The sequence below is a fragment of the Acanthisitta chloris genome, unplaced genomic scaffold, assembly GCF_000695815.1.
Source record: "Acanthisitta chloris isolate BGI_N310 unplaced genomic scaffold, ASM69581v1 scaffold16614, whole genome shotgun sequence".
NCBI classification, from domain to species: Eukaryota; Metazoa; Chordata; class Aves; order Passeriformes; family Acanthisittidae; genus Acanthisitta; species Acanthisitta chloris.
The window spans coordinates 12,092-25,295 of record NW_008668927.1 but is presented as its reverse complement, the minus strand read 5'-3'; the positions used below and the strand labels follow the sequence as shown (position 1 = coordinate 25,295).

General features: G+C 54.5%; 1 protein-coding gene across 1 annotated transcript in view; it reads right to left on the bottom strand.

Moving 5' to 3' along the window:
- The window catches only part of ZNF512B (zinc finger protein 512B), a gene marked incomplete at its 3' end in the record, with an annotated part of 22,340 nt that overhangs the window by 337 nt on the left and 8,799 nt on the right, over window positions 1-13,204 (bottom strand). Inside the window, 8 exon segments of the mRNA XM_009073135.1 lie at window positions 235-333; window positions 2,334-2,396; window positions 3,401-3,502; window positions 9,812-10,003; window positions 10,596-10,883; window positions 11,558-11,604; window positions 11,607-11,640; window positions 12,479-12,571. Coding sequence (XP_009071383.1) covers window positions 235-333; window positions 2,334-2,396; window positions 3,401-3,502; window positions 9,812-10,003; window positions 10,596-10,883; window positions 11,558-11,604; window positions 11,607-11,640; window positions 12,479-12,571 — 918 coding nt within the window.

The window sequence follows — 13,204 nt, the reverse complement described above, 5'->3', positions numbered from 1 at the left end:
CACCCCACACCCTGCTGGCATCACCTCCCCTAGGACAAGCTGCTCAGTGTTGACCAGCTGCAACCAGCCTGGGGGTGTTCGGTACACTAAAGGGAAAAGGGAGGATTCCCCCAGGCTGTCACAGCATTGCTGCAACTGCTGGGAGCTGCTGCTGTGCTCCACTCTTGGCAGGGATGGATGGATGGGTGTGTTGGAGTAGGGACCAGCCCAGCCCAGCTCTAGCTGCTTCCTTACCTCCGAGTGAGTCTTGATGATGTGGTACTTGACGCCACTCTCAGAGCTGAACTCCTTCTGGCACAGGAGGCAGCGGTACTTGCCCACCGAGTGGTCTCCCTGCAAGACAGAGCATCCTCCTGCAGCCCCTGAAAGTGCCCTGGAGGGGTGGCCTCACTGCCCTGACCCCTCTGCAGAGGGAGGTGATGCTTAAAACCTCAAAGTGACACAAAATAAACACTCCTGTCCAAAGCACCAGATCTTTGTCAGCCTTGATGCCAGGCCAGGAGCTCACAGCTGCATCCTACCCTCTGAGTTTCAGCCTGTGCTACTCGTGCTGCTGCCTGTGTGTCCCCAACGTCACCACTGACATCAGGTGTTTCCCTAAGCTGATGGGGCCATCACCCTGTGTCCTTGTTGCCAGCAGATCCACGATCTCCTGGGACTGAATCACCATCAGATTTATGTCCAGCACTCACCTAATTTTCCTTTTTTGCTGCCCAAGAGCCACAGTGACTGCTGGATTCCTGTCATCAGAGCCCTGGTGGGATGATGGATCTCCCGGCTCTGCTGCAGGTCACAGCATGTGGGAGATAATGTGCTCTCTGTTGACGAGGGGGTTATGGATGGGCCCCTCTGAGCAATCTATTTCCTCCCTGGGAATTTCTCCATAGCTGTAAATCTGGAGTTAGATGGGTCTCTCATTTCAGGAGCGGGCAGGGCTGGCCTTGCTGCAGGCTGGCTTCAGGAATGCTCACACAAAAATCATCTTGGTGCATCAGTCCCCGCTGAGGATGTATGTGGTGCTGCCTGGGAGCAGCCCCTGATCTCACTATGGCTTGATGTATTGCAACCAATTCTGCAGGAATCACAAGCCAGCTCTGGAGGGGCTGTGATTTATTTATGTCCAATTTGGTGGCACATGTATCCAAACTAAATGCTCTATAAGGGGAAGAATCCCGCTGATGGTGGTTTGGGGGTCACAGCACAGTAACTCCTCACTGCTGACCCCCAACACTCATCCCTGGCTGTGCCAGCTCCAGAGGGTGCAGCTCTGTGGCCCATGGAAATGCTCAGGCACATCCTGGCTGATTCCCGTGCATGGAACCAGCCAGGAACCAGCTCCATTTTCTCTCGGTCAGCAAAGGAGATGCCCCAGTCTCCTGTGTTTGCTCTTTTATCCTGCATAAATCCAGCTTCTCCTGCCGGATCTCTGCAGCCCATTTTCTAAATGATCTCATTAAGAGCTGCTGTTCCAGCTAGCGCTGGAGGAGCGCAGGAGTTGGTGTTTTTAATAACCACGGGATATGTATTTGAGCTGCCTCCTGGAAGCTCCATTCAATGGAAGCTGCAGCTGGAAATGTTTCAGGCTATAAAGCTTTAGCAGCTCTTACTTGGTTCCAATTTGAGGGACCTACGCTGAGCTCCCAATCCCTCCCCCGTGGCAGCTGCAGGCCACTGGAGCTCAGCGCTGCTCCATCCAGAGGGAGAGCACTGGTCTCTGCATGGACCAGCCACCTCTTCTAGCCTCAGCTCATCCCAGGAGGCACTGTGCCAGTGTCCCTCCACCTGGGCTTCCAGAGGGGCTGCAGAGCTGCCTAAATCAGAGGAGAAAACCTCCTGATTCTCACCTGCATCAGGAAACATGCAGTTTCCAAAACCAAGCTCCGTGGCTCTGAGCTGCTGTGTGTGAGGTGCTGGCCACACTGGGTAGCCAAGGACTAGTGAACAACTTGAGAGCTGAAGGAACCAGCTGGGCAGGAGCTGCTGTGGGACAGGAGGATGCGAGGCAGGAGTGCTTGGTCCTACTGCCCTGTCCCTGAGGCACTCTGAGTGTCAGAGGTCTGGGCTCTTGGGTGAGTTGTTAGTGGTGTGAGACTTCTCCTCCAAGGCTGGGGTGGTAACTACATCCCCTCCATCACATCTGTCCAGCTTGAGCCTCTCTGCCTCCATCTGCCTGGTGACAACTGACTGAGAGCAGCACTTCCTGGCCAGCCCTCCCTGTGGCATTTAACCTGTATCATTGTCCCTTGGCTTGTCCCTTCCAAACCAGCCAAGGGGGAAAGAAAACCAAATCGCAACCCCAGTTCTGAGCCGAGGCAGTAAAAAGAGGGACTCACCTTGTTGCAGTTGGCCAGGTGAGCTTTCAGCCCCGAAACACTGGAGTAAATGGCTTCACAGCACTGTGAGAAGAAACGAAGCAGGGTTAGCCACGATCCCACTCATCTCCCTGCCTTCCTCTGAGCCGGGGCTAGGAGCCTGCTGTGCCAGAATGGCCACTGGTCCAGGCTGAGCAGTGTGAGGTTAATGCTCTGCAAGGCACTGAGGGCTCTGGTCACACGTTTCCTATTAGCACTAATGGGAGTCATGTGGCCACATCCCTCTGACACGGCCTGAAAAACGTCTCCCCTCAATGTCTCCATGGAAAACGTACATTTGTGAGCTGTCGGGAGGTCCTGCTGGGCTACAGGAGTTCTTGGAGCCACAGCAGAGGCTTAACGGAGAGGAGAAATCACCCAGGCAGCAGCATGACCAGTTTCTGAGCAACGTCTTTTCCAAGTGCCTGTGTATGACATTAATTAGCCAGCCCAGCTCCCCCGGCCTTGCGGGAACAGCCTCCTTCAGAACTCCCATTAACAAGGCTTTGTTTGGGATGATAAATCCAGGCCCAGCACCAGGGTGGGGTTCACCTCCCCACCAGCTCAGGCCAAGGCTTCATTTCACAGCAAGATGAAGTGCATGCACCATGCCCCAAGGTCTGTGCCTGTCACAGGGCTTTAAAAAGCTTGGCTTAAACCCAGCCTGGCTTAACTCTGGGAAAAGCAGGTTCTCTGGATGAAAAAGGCTCTCAAGCACAGGGAGTGCAGCCTTTGACTCATCTGGATCTCAGAGCTTCCCAAAGACAGCTCCAGAGCACGAACTGGGCAATGCTGAACTATCAACCCAATGGCAGCCCAGTCCCCACCCAACCTGGTGGCTTGAGCACACTAGGAGGATCCCAAAGGTGGGACATGCTTTAACCAGGCATGGCAGCAAGCCCAGGAAAAGGAGATGAAACCAGTGTCTGACTCTCACTGTCAGCTGGGTCCCAATGAGAACCTGCTTTGGTGGGTTTCTGCCCCAAAAACTCCCCCTTCCTCCTGCAGACTGAGAGCAGCCAGTCTGTAGAAGAACAGACAGTCCTTACGTTGTTGGGACAGTTGATGCGGCCCTTCTCCTTCACTTCGTTCTTCCAGTTTTCCAGCAGCCTGGGATTGAGCTTTGGAAGTCCTGGCCGGGTGTAATTGAGCTGCGAACAATAGCAGAGGATTAACAGAGCTGCTCACCCCAGCCCAGTCCGTGGTGCAGTCCTGCCTCTTCACATGGATCTTGTCCCCCCCCAGAAGTGAATCGGAGCTGAAAACTATTTGGGAGGCTTCTCCCAGAGATGTCATCCCCCTCCCTGGGCACCACAGTGCAGGGGGGTGGCTCTGCCCACTGCTGTGCCACTGGCAAAGAGTCCCCAGCAAACAGGAGAGGGGAGACTCCTGTTTCCGGACCCATACCCAGCTGTGGGTCCAAGCTTGGACCCGGTGTTTTCAGTGCATAGTGCCAGCACAGCCCTTCTGCTGCGTTTCATAACCAGGGGAATAAACAACCCTGCATGCTGGGCAGAGGGGACGACGCCAGGAGCCTCCATGGCTGCTTTCCATGGATGAATGGGCACAACTGGTTGAACAATGAAAGGCTCTTGTGTCTCTGCCTCTCCTTCTGGCAGGGCTGCTCCTTCCAAGTGCTTTTAATTACCACTTTATTAGCGACTTTGAGGGTTAGCAGAGCGGGCTGGCCTTCCCAACTCCACTTCTGCATGTTCAGCACAAGCCAAGGTGGCTGTGGTGGCTCCAGGCCTCCCATCCGCTGTGCCTGGCCCTACCCACGGGGTTGGTCCTTGCATGACACCGTGCCAAGGTCTGCAGGGGACACAGGGCTGCACAACCATGGCAGCACAACTCCCAGCCCATCCTGATGAGCTCTGCTAGAGCTGACTGACGTTGTTTGGGTCCTGAGCCCCAAACTTGTCCCAAGTGGGAGCAGGGCTGGGTGAGCCCGCCGTTGGCACAGTGCAGGTATGGGTACCTGAGTATGTGCCACTCTCCCTGAGCACCTCCGAGCAGGGGACAGGGCACATCAGTGCATCCGTGCTCAATGGAGAGGACACACAGCCAAATGACGCTCACAGAGGTGCAAACCCAGGTGCTGTTTTTAAAACTTGCCCCGACGACCCCAAGCTGGTGGTTCAGAGGCGGTGGGAAGCTGGCTGGATTTCTTTTCCAGCTGTGACTTTTCCTGAACATGCTGATAAAGCTGTGAATCTGCCTTTGACCAGCTCCCCCCAGCTGTTCCCAAACCTCCCTGCAAAGGGGATCTCGGGATGTGGAGGGCTCCAATGCCAACTGCTCATTTCCACTCAAATTGACCCGTGTGCCCCTGCAGCCTCCCCCTTGGCACGTAGCAGGGCACGGCTGGAGCAGGGAGTCTGGGGAGCGCCGGGCCCCGTGCGAGGGGCAGGGGCACAGGGCCTTGCGAAACGGCGCAGCGAACGCTGGTACGGACGGATGTGGAAAACTCCCCCGAGCCCCAGCGTGCTGCTATTCTGTCGTGCTTCGTGGCTGGGGGAGATGCCAGCAGAGCTCTTTGAAGCTCTGGGATGGTGCATCTACCAACCGCTTGGTCCCCAGCCCGGGGAAGGCAATGCCACCTCCAGGGGAGAACACAGGAGTCCCTTTTTGCCATTGGTACTGAGAGCCAGGATGCCAAACGGTCTCCGTAATTAAAAACCAATCAATCCCATGAATGAGCAAACATTAACAGTAACCACACACAGCCCCAGCACACCAGAGAGGACACACTCTCCCTCCGTGTGTCCCCGGGGAGGAGGTGAGGGGGGGATGTTCAGAGATGCGGACTCTGCTGCTCCGCTTTCCCACTCCAGAGAAAAATCCCTCCCCACTCTCCTCCAACAGCCCTGCACAATAACATGCAAATCCCATGTCTTCCCGGGGCGCTGCGGTTCCGGGAATGTCAAAGTCATCTTTATGTCTCCATTAAGAGGGAGCCCCAGGCATGGAATATTTTATATTTTTTTTCTTTTCCATTTATTTCCCTCAAACAGCCTGTAAGTGAAAATCTTCTTGGCCAAATCATTAAACGACTACAACTGGTTTTGGCTGCAGCCCATCTCTTCTGAACAGTCGAAGGATGCTGGGCTGGGAAGGTTTGTTTTCTTTGACTGACGGTTTTATTTAATTAACTTTCATATTTCAATCCTCTCTGCTCCCTAGACAGCTCTCCCCTTCCCCAAAATATATTGCTGTAAATGAGAACCATGCTGGCTGCCTCAGCCAACGAGCGCCCCTGGAGGCCTCACCCAGGTCCCCAGCATGAGGCACAGCTCTCCCAGCACCCCAAAGAAGCGGCGGATAATGCTGCCTGGGAGGGGAAGCCAAAATGTACCCAGGGGTGGTGGCTGACAGCTGGGTCCCACAGGAGGGTCACACCATGCCAGTGCTGCTGAGCAAGGGAAGGAAGGATGGACTCAGCCCTGCAGCTGGAGCTGGGATCCGGTTTGGCCCACTAGTGACATGAGTCCGCAGAGCTCAGCCTGGCTCCCGCCCGGAGCGCAGGGCCATTGTTTTGGGGGACACACTCAAGCCAGGCTCTTCTGCTCTGGAATTTACCCCGGTTCCAGTATAAAACCTCAAGCCTGGAGATGACTTTTCCCCTTTAGCTTTATGACCGGCCTACGGCAGCGCTGCGCTCTGGATCCCTGGCACCCCACGGCACCCAGGCTCCACGGGAATGTTCAGCTTCCATGGCTGTCTTCAGCCCTGCACAGACACCCAGACCCCAAGCCACAGGAAGGCAAATGGGGTGTCCTTGAACCCCATGGAGGAGTTCTGCATTTCTCTCTGTCTGGGCTGCAGGAGCTCACCACCACCTCCACCACCTTTAAATAAGGAACCCTACCATGAGCTCAACAGCAAAAACATCACACCATGAAAAGGTGGGATTTCCACAGCATTTTCTCCCCTCTTGCCTCTTAGGTGCCTCTTCCCTCTGCTTCAAGAGGTTGTTTCTCATCCCCTACTAGATCTCAGTGCCCACCAAGCTGGGAACCTGCAGCCTCTTGCTCCTTCTGAGGCAGCCCCAAGGCTCCTCACGGGCAGGCGATGGCCCCAAGCAAAGGCCAGAGGAGGGTCGGAGGGTCAGCATCATCTTCACGGAGCTTCTGGAGAGGGGATTTTTCCCAGAAAAGCAGCAGGGGTGTGCCCTTTCCCATCTGACATCCCCAGCAAGCGGCTGTTGTGAAACACCCCATCTGTTTCAGCTTATCCGGAGGCAAATAAAGAACGGAGCGAGAAAATAAGACTCCAGTGTATATTTAGAAATGCTGGATTTGGTTAGCGCAGACCGAAGGCAGCACAGGGCCTGGGATCGAGCAGCAATCGTTTATTCTAATGCCATTGCTTTGGTGTGAAGGAATCCATCCTCCCGGGGAAAGGCGAACACATCCCACCATGGGCCACCAACGGGATCCAACCCCAGCCTCCCTCTCCCCAGCTGGGACCAGCAGCCATGTGGACACAGTGCAGGGGCTGCAGTGGGGCTGTGCCTGCCAGGAGGCTGTGAACCCCCATATCCCACCAGCTTGCTGAGGAGCTGTGCCTTCCTCTGGGAAAGTTTTGCTGCTTGGAAAAGGGATGGAGAGAAGGGGTGGCTTTCTTCATCAGCTCCCTTGAAATCCACGTTGACTGCTGGGACTGTGGCGGAGAACTGGAGTTCAGCAATGGAGTGGGTCCTGTGCTGTAGTTTGAATGTGTCCATTCATCACTGTTTACAGACCAGGGCTGGGATGTGTCCGTTCCTCAGGAATCCTAGAAACTCCCTGCTATTGCTGAGATGTGCAGGAGCAGCTGCAATCTGCTGGTGATCCCTGACATCCCTCTCCAGGTCCAGTGAGGGGGTCTGCAGGTCCAACAGTGTACTCCCAACGGCTGGGTACAGCCCAAGGAGAAGGAAGAGGCGGTAGCATGGCAGCTCTTCTGGGAAATCCATCAGGTCTCACTGCCCTGGTCATGGTGGTTATATGCCTGCCACTGGTGGCTCTGGGTTGTCAGCTCCCTCAGAGAGATGGCCACACACATGCTCAGCAGGGCGGTGGCACAAGGACATGGGGCACTGCCCACTGCTCTGAGCCTCCCATGTGCCACAGAGCTGTCCCATCAGCACAGCTGAAGGCAGTTCTGAGGGAAGGGCTTTTTAGGGGCTGTGATGGGGTCAAATTGGGCTGATGTGTCCAAAGCACTTACAGCTGGGAGGTTTTTACCACACCCTGAACTGCAGCAACTTGTAAACACAGAGCAGTCCTGAGCAATGCAAGACAGCTCAGCAGAGCAGCACAGAGTGCTGAACTTAGCAAGCTCCCACCAGCATCCCCAGGCAGAACCTGCCTCCCACCTCCTTCCTTCGAGAAAAAATGTCATAGACTGAACAGATTATAGAGTGTTGTCAAGGGAACGTGACAGCCACCGCAAGACATACCCACAGGCACATGCACAGCTACGTATGTATTTACCCACTGCACTGATCTCCAAAATCCATGGGGGATTTCATGCAGGGCTCGAGGTCCTGATCCTTCAGCCCAAGAACCTCGTTTTGCCACCTGGGAGCTGATCCAATTTCCCCCTTGCACATCTTCAATGCAAACTTGCTTCTGCCAACCTCACAGCAATCTTTGCTTTTTAGCATCGAGATGGGGCTCAGTTAAACAATCAGACTGAACACAAGAAATGTCATATAAAAACAAACCCCACCCGCATTTCACAGAGCAATTACACCACTGCTGAGACCTTTATGAAGCCTTTGTATGTCAGTTTGCACATGTGCCCCTTGTCCAGGCCTGGGGTCCTGTTGCTCCCTCAGTTCGAAAGAAAGTATCCAAAGTCATGAGTAAGGGAAGAAAGGAATGCAAGTGCTAAGGCTGGAGGGGGGAGAAGAGAGCAGCACACCTCTCCTCCCACAGTATTTGAAATGAAACAGCTACTTTGGGCTTGATTTTTTTATGTTATAAATGCATTGCAGCTGAAGTCATCTGGAAACCAACAACGGCAATACCAAGCACTGGGGAAATAAAAAGTTTGCAGCCAGCTCTGGCTCTAAAACCCCCAGCTCTGCTCCATGGCAGCACTGTGGCTGAATCCTGTTCTGTGCCACTGCCTCACCTGGATGCTGAGGTGGGTAAAGAAGCTGCTGGCTTGTTTCTGTGCTGGTTTTCCAGCTGCCTGCTGTGTGCAGACTGGGAGCTGAGCCATGCTGAGCTCCTCTGGGTCTCTGCAGGACAACAGACGCACTTCTGCAGAGCACACAGAGGTGCCAGGACAGCACAGGACAGGCTGGGGCAGTAGGAACATGTTTTGGCTGAAGCTCTGCTGTCCTGCCACCCCTTTTCCTGGGGTGAGCCATGTCCCTTCTCCAGGCTGGCTCTGAGACTTGGGCTGTTCTCATGGCTTGTGGCATGCACTCTGGGTTGGGGCTGTTCACACTCTCCTGATACCCTCTGATCCTCACTTCCATCTTTGCAACGTGCCCAATATCCTGCCCATGGTGAATTTTGGAGCACTGGACAAGAGGTGTCCAACTGTCCATAGCAAGGAACAGGTCTGGCACCTAATTGCAGAGTCACCAGCTCAGGAAACAGGTTACATCTGCGGCAGATACTTGTAGGATAGCTCTGTGTTGTGTCCTGGCAGAATACAAAAAATTCAATTTCCTCTCTTTTTTCCCCTTTTACTGAAAAGGTTTATGATTTGCTGCTGCTTCGTTGCTTTTACAGTCCAGAAAAAGTGATCCTGGAGGAAACTGCAGCTTTGGGACACTCCCAGGAATAATCACCTCCTCCCACAGAAAGGAGCAAAGTGTGGTTTAACACATTACTCTTGTCACCAGGAAGCTCAAGGCTGATGGAGCCCTGTGCAGACCACAGCACTGGGCCATGCATGCATCACTGCTGGAGCCCCCACAGGGCTCAGTGCTGCCTCCACACTGCCTTCCTCTGTTCCCAGCATCACCGCTCCGGGATGCTGCAGGCCCTGTACCTTCAGGGAAGCATCTCCCAGAAGTTAAGGAAGAAGTGTGGAAGGGAGGGAATTCTGCCTGGGGCATCTTTGCTGTCTGACAGTGCAAGGGAGATTGTTTCAGATCCAATCTCCAATCTCTTCATATGCTCCTCTTGGCCCTACTTCCCTGTTCAGCATGGACCAGACTGATATCCCTTCACAATATCCTCTGGGCCGGACTCTGATCTTTCCCCAAACACCACCTTTTGCTCCATTCCACCCAGTGGAAAGGGCAAAGCTGCCTGCTGCCAAGGGCCTGTGGACCACGGGGCTCAGCCTGTGCTGGGCGGGCTCTTTAGCAATACATCTGGTATCACAGCTAATTGATTTAAGGCACAGCAAACAAGACACACAAACCCTCAGCCAGCTGGAGCCAGGCTAACATCCTGGGATCTCCATGTATGGATAGTGCAAAACTGAAAGGAGAACTACAGGCTGCTCACCCGCTTTGTTTCAGGTACCAGGTCGTCCTTCATCCTCCGCTTGGTCCAATCCCTGGCGAGCTCATCCTCCGCTATCTCCTGAAGGTGGAAAACAGCTACTTGGGCTGATGTCCGACGGATGCGGCCACTTGGGGTCCTCTCAAAATCTTCCACGGGAGCAGGCTCTGGCTTCACCTCTGGCTCCTCTGGAGGCTGCAATAAAGACAGAGCCAGGAAGGGCATGATGAAAGAACAGGCGAGCTGTCCGGCCCCACTGCAGGGATGCTGGGATTTGGGCTGTGCATTTCCAGATCTGCTTTGTGTCTCTGCACTGGAGCATGGGAACAAGGGGAGCAGCCACCTCCCTCAGCCCAGCAATCAGCCACGCGATAGACTGACTGCATCCCTGCACACTCCCACGTGGATAAACGTCTCCAGTTATTAGAGTTAGGGAGTGATTAGCGTCGGATGCACTGTCAGTAGGGATCAACAGAACAGAAAGGGATGCTCCCCAGGGACAGGTCCTGCCACCCCAGCGCTGGCAAGCAGCCGGCGTTTGTGAGGGAGCGGCCTGAGCTCTGTTTTTCCTCCCTGCAGAGCACAGATGCAGGGTGGGCTGGAGCACAGCCCTGTGGATACTGGGGAAGGGGAATGCTGCTGACTGCTCTGGTCCTGTAAACGCAGCATCCTGTACTTTTTTGGAAGAGCAGAGGGGGTTGCAGCCCGTTCCCCCCAACACTACATGGTACAACACGCGCACGTGGTGATGTGAGGGAGAAAACATCAGCCCGACGTCTGCACCTGCCTTGCCCGGCCCGGCCCTGCCCGGCTCTGTCCTGCCCACGGGCTCCGCAGCTCTGCAGTACCCCCCGGGGGGGGATGGCCCTGCTCCTCGGGCTGCCGAGGCGTCCGTGGGGCTCACCGAGGCCGTGTGTTCTGACCGCACATGGTAGTCGTGGCCAGCCTTGGATTTGTACTTCTTGCTGCAGTGTGGACAGCTGAAAACAGGCTTGTCAGCCTCGGCAAGCTGCTTCCCGCACCGCTTCTGGTGGTACTGGTAGCCCATCAGGCTGGAGAAGTTGGCCACGCAGCCCTATGGAGATGGGGAGAAGGGGAGCGTTAAGGAGGGTTGGGGCTTCATGTGGCCATGTCGAAAAGGTTGAGATGCTGTTGCACCAGACAGGAACATTCCCAAGGAGCCCCCTCAGCAGAGCAGCTCTGCCAACGCATCCTGTCCAAGCAATGGGATTTGACGGTCCCCAGAGTCATGCACAGGAACAACACTGCCCTGGAGGGATGGGGGGAGCAGCCCCTGCTCCTGGCACTCCCTGCCCCAACACACAGACAGAGCTCTCTGGACAGGCATACAGCAGGCAGCAGGAGGGAAAGGCATTGGGGAGGCACTGCCACCGTGGAGAGCAAAGCATCCGCGGGACAAACCTCTGCCACACGCCCCCATACCCGTTCGTGACTTGTCTGCAACCAGCTCACCACCATTTCCAATGCAGTTTGGTTTGGCTGTGCCCCTTCCTGAGTTCAGGAGGCAGAACTTGCCCTCCAGCACTCCTCAGCCTGCCCTGTACCCACCCTCCTTTCGGGATGGCCTGTTGCTGGAGCACACAGAGCCACAGGGACAGGGACCAGGATGGCTGAGCTAAGCTGGAAATGTTTAGTGTGTGCCACGGGAGAGAGCACACGTTGCCCTCTGCACCAGGACTCAGTCCTTCCGCCTTTCCACAGAACGAGAAACAGGAATTGTTCTCGTACCTCACTGGGGCATTTCAGTTTTCCCATCTGCTTTAGCACTTTCCTTCCTGTTCACCAAGTCCAGTGGTTTCCACGGGAACAGGCTGGAAACAAGGAAGTAATAGAAGCGACAGAGTCAACCATATACTCATGCCCTCTGTGCCAAGAGTGGGTGGTAAAACTCTGCCTTGCAGGAGCTGCCCTGGGCTGGGGGGAACCTCTTGTTAGGAGAGCTGAATCTCCCACTGCTTCGCCCTTATGTGTTGGATGTGCTCATGCCCTTCCTGTGTTTGCACCCAAAGGGCCAGCTGAGATATCCAGGAGCAGTTCCTGCAGAGAGGATTCACCAGCCAGACTGAAGAGCAGGAGATTTAAGGCACAGGTAAAAGACAAGTCACAACTGGTAAGCATGGGACATGTAGAAATGTGGTTGTGCCTTGCCCTGGTATCTTTGAGATGTCCACGATCAAATTTTTACAACAGCATCTACATTGGTGCCCGCCAGATTTTATTCATGATAAATTTTGTGGCTGCTTCTCTCATGCATGGTGGAGAGCTAAAGCCTGGATGTTTTGATTCGTGCAAGGCAGAACCCATCAGTCCCAGATTTGTGGGCAGTTTTGGAGGCAGAGCTTTGCCAGTCAAAATCCACCTCACCATACTCACTGAATCCTCCCCCATGCCGGGATCTGAAACCCTGTTTTCATTGTTTCAGTCCTCTGCTCTATCACGATCAACATGGGCCTAACTTGCTACCTGGGAAGGAAAAGCTTTGCTTGGCAGGGAAGGGAAGGGAGAAGGCCACCATCTAGGCTGAGCAGTGTGAAATGCTGGGAGGATGGTGTTGTGATCCCTCTTTTACAAAGAGGACTGATGATGGCTTTGTGTTCTGCATCTGCATGGAGAAAGGAGGTGCAAGACAGCACAGCTCAGCTCCCTTACCTTGCTGACGTGCTCAGCCATGGTGTGGTAATTCAGCCCAGCTTTGGACTTGAACTGCTTTTTGCAGTGCTGACACTTCAAGGCATCCTGCAGCTGAAGGAATTAAAGGCAAGTCACCAGGAAGGCCACAGCCCACCATTCATTCTTCCAAGGGCTGCTGCTGCCTGTCAATAACCCCATGGGTGGCTGTTGCTACAGCAGTACCCAGCAGTGGGACCCAGCAGGAAATGCAGTGTCCCTGTTCCCTATCCCAGTCCATGCCTGCAGCTCAGAGCTTTCTCTCTGTTGTCCTGGATACTGTTATCAAACACACATGCCCCAAATTTTGGAAAACATTCCATTTTGGATGTAGATTTAAAGCCTCACTGGTTGGAAACATCTGGACCTGGTGTCTTAGCCTTCCTGTTAAAGGGTTAGGAAAGAGAAGAAGCTTTGATCTACTAGTATGTCAGTGGACTGTGCTCTGCAGCCCTGTTAACTAAGACAGATGCTGGCATACAGTGCACTTTCTGGGTGCCTGGGCTGTGTGAAATTAAGGACACAATCACAGCAGAATACTTCCTGCCTCATACTGCTCTGCTGTTTGACCCGACTTAGCCTCCCAAGTGCCTGGGGAGATGTATTCACTGCACACCCTGAGGTATGAGAGGCACTTGCACAGTGCGTGAACTGATCATGACTTCTGCTGGGGCAGGAGCCAGAATTTACTGACTCAGGAGATGAACG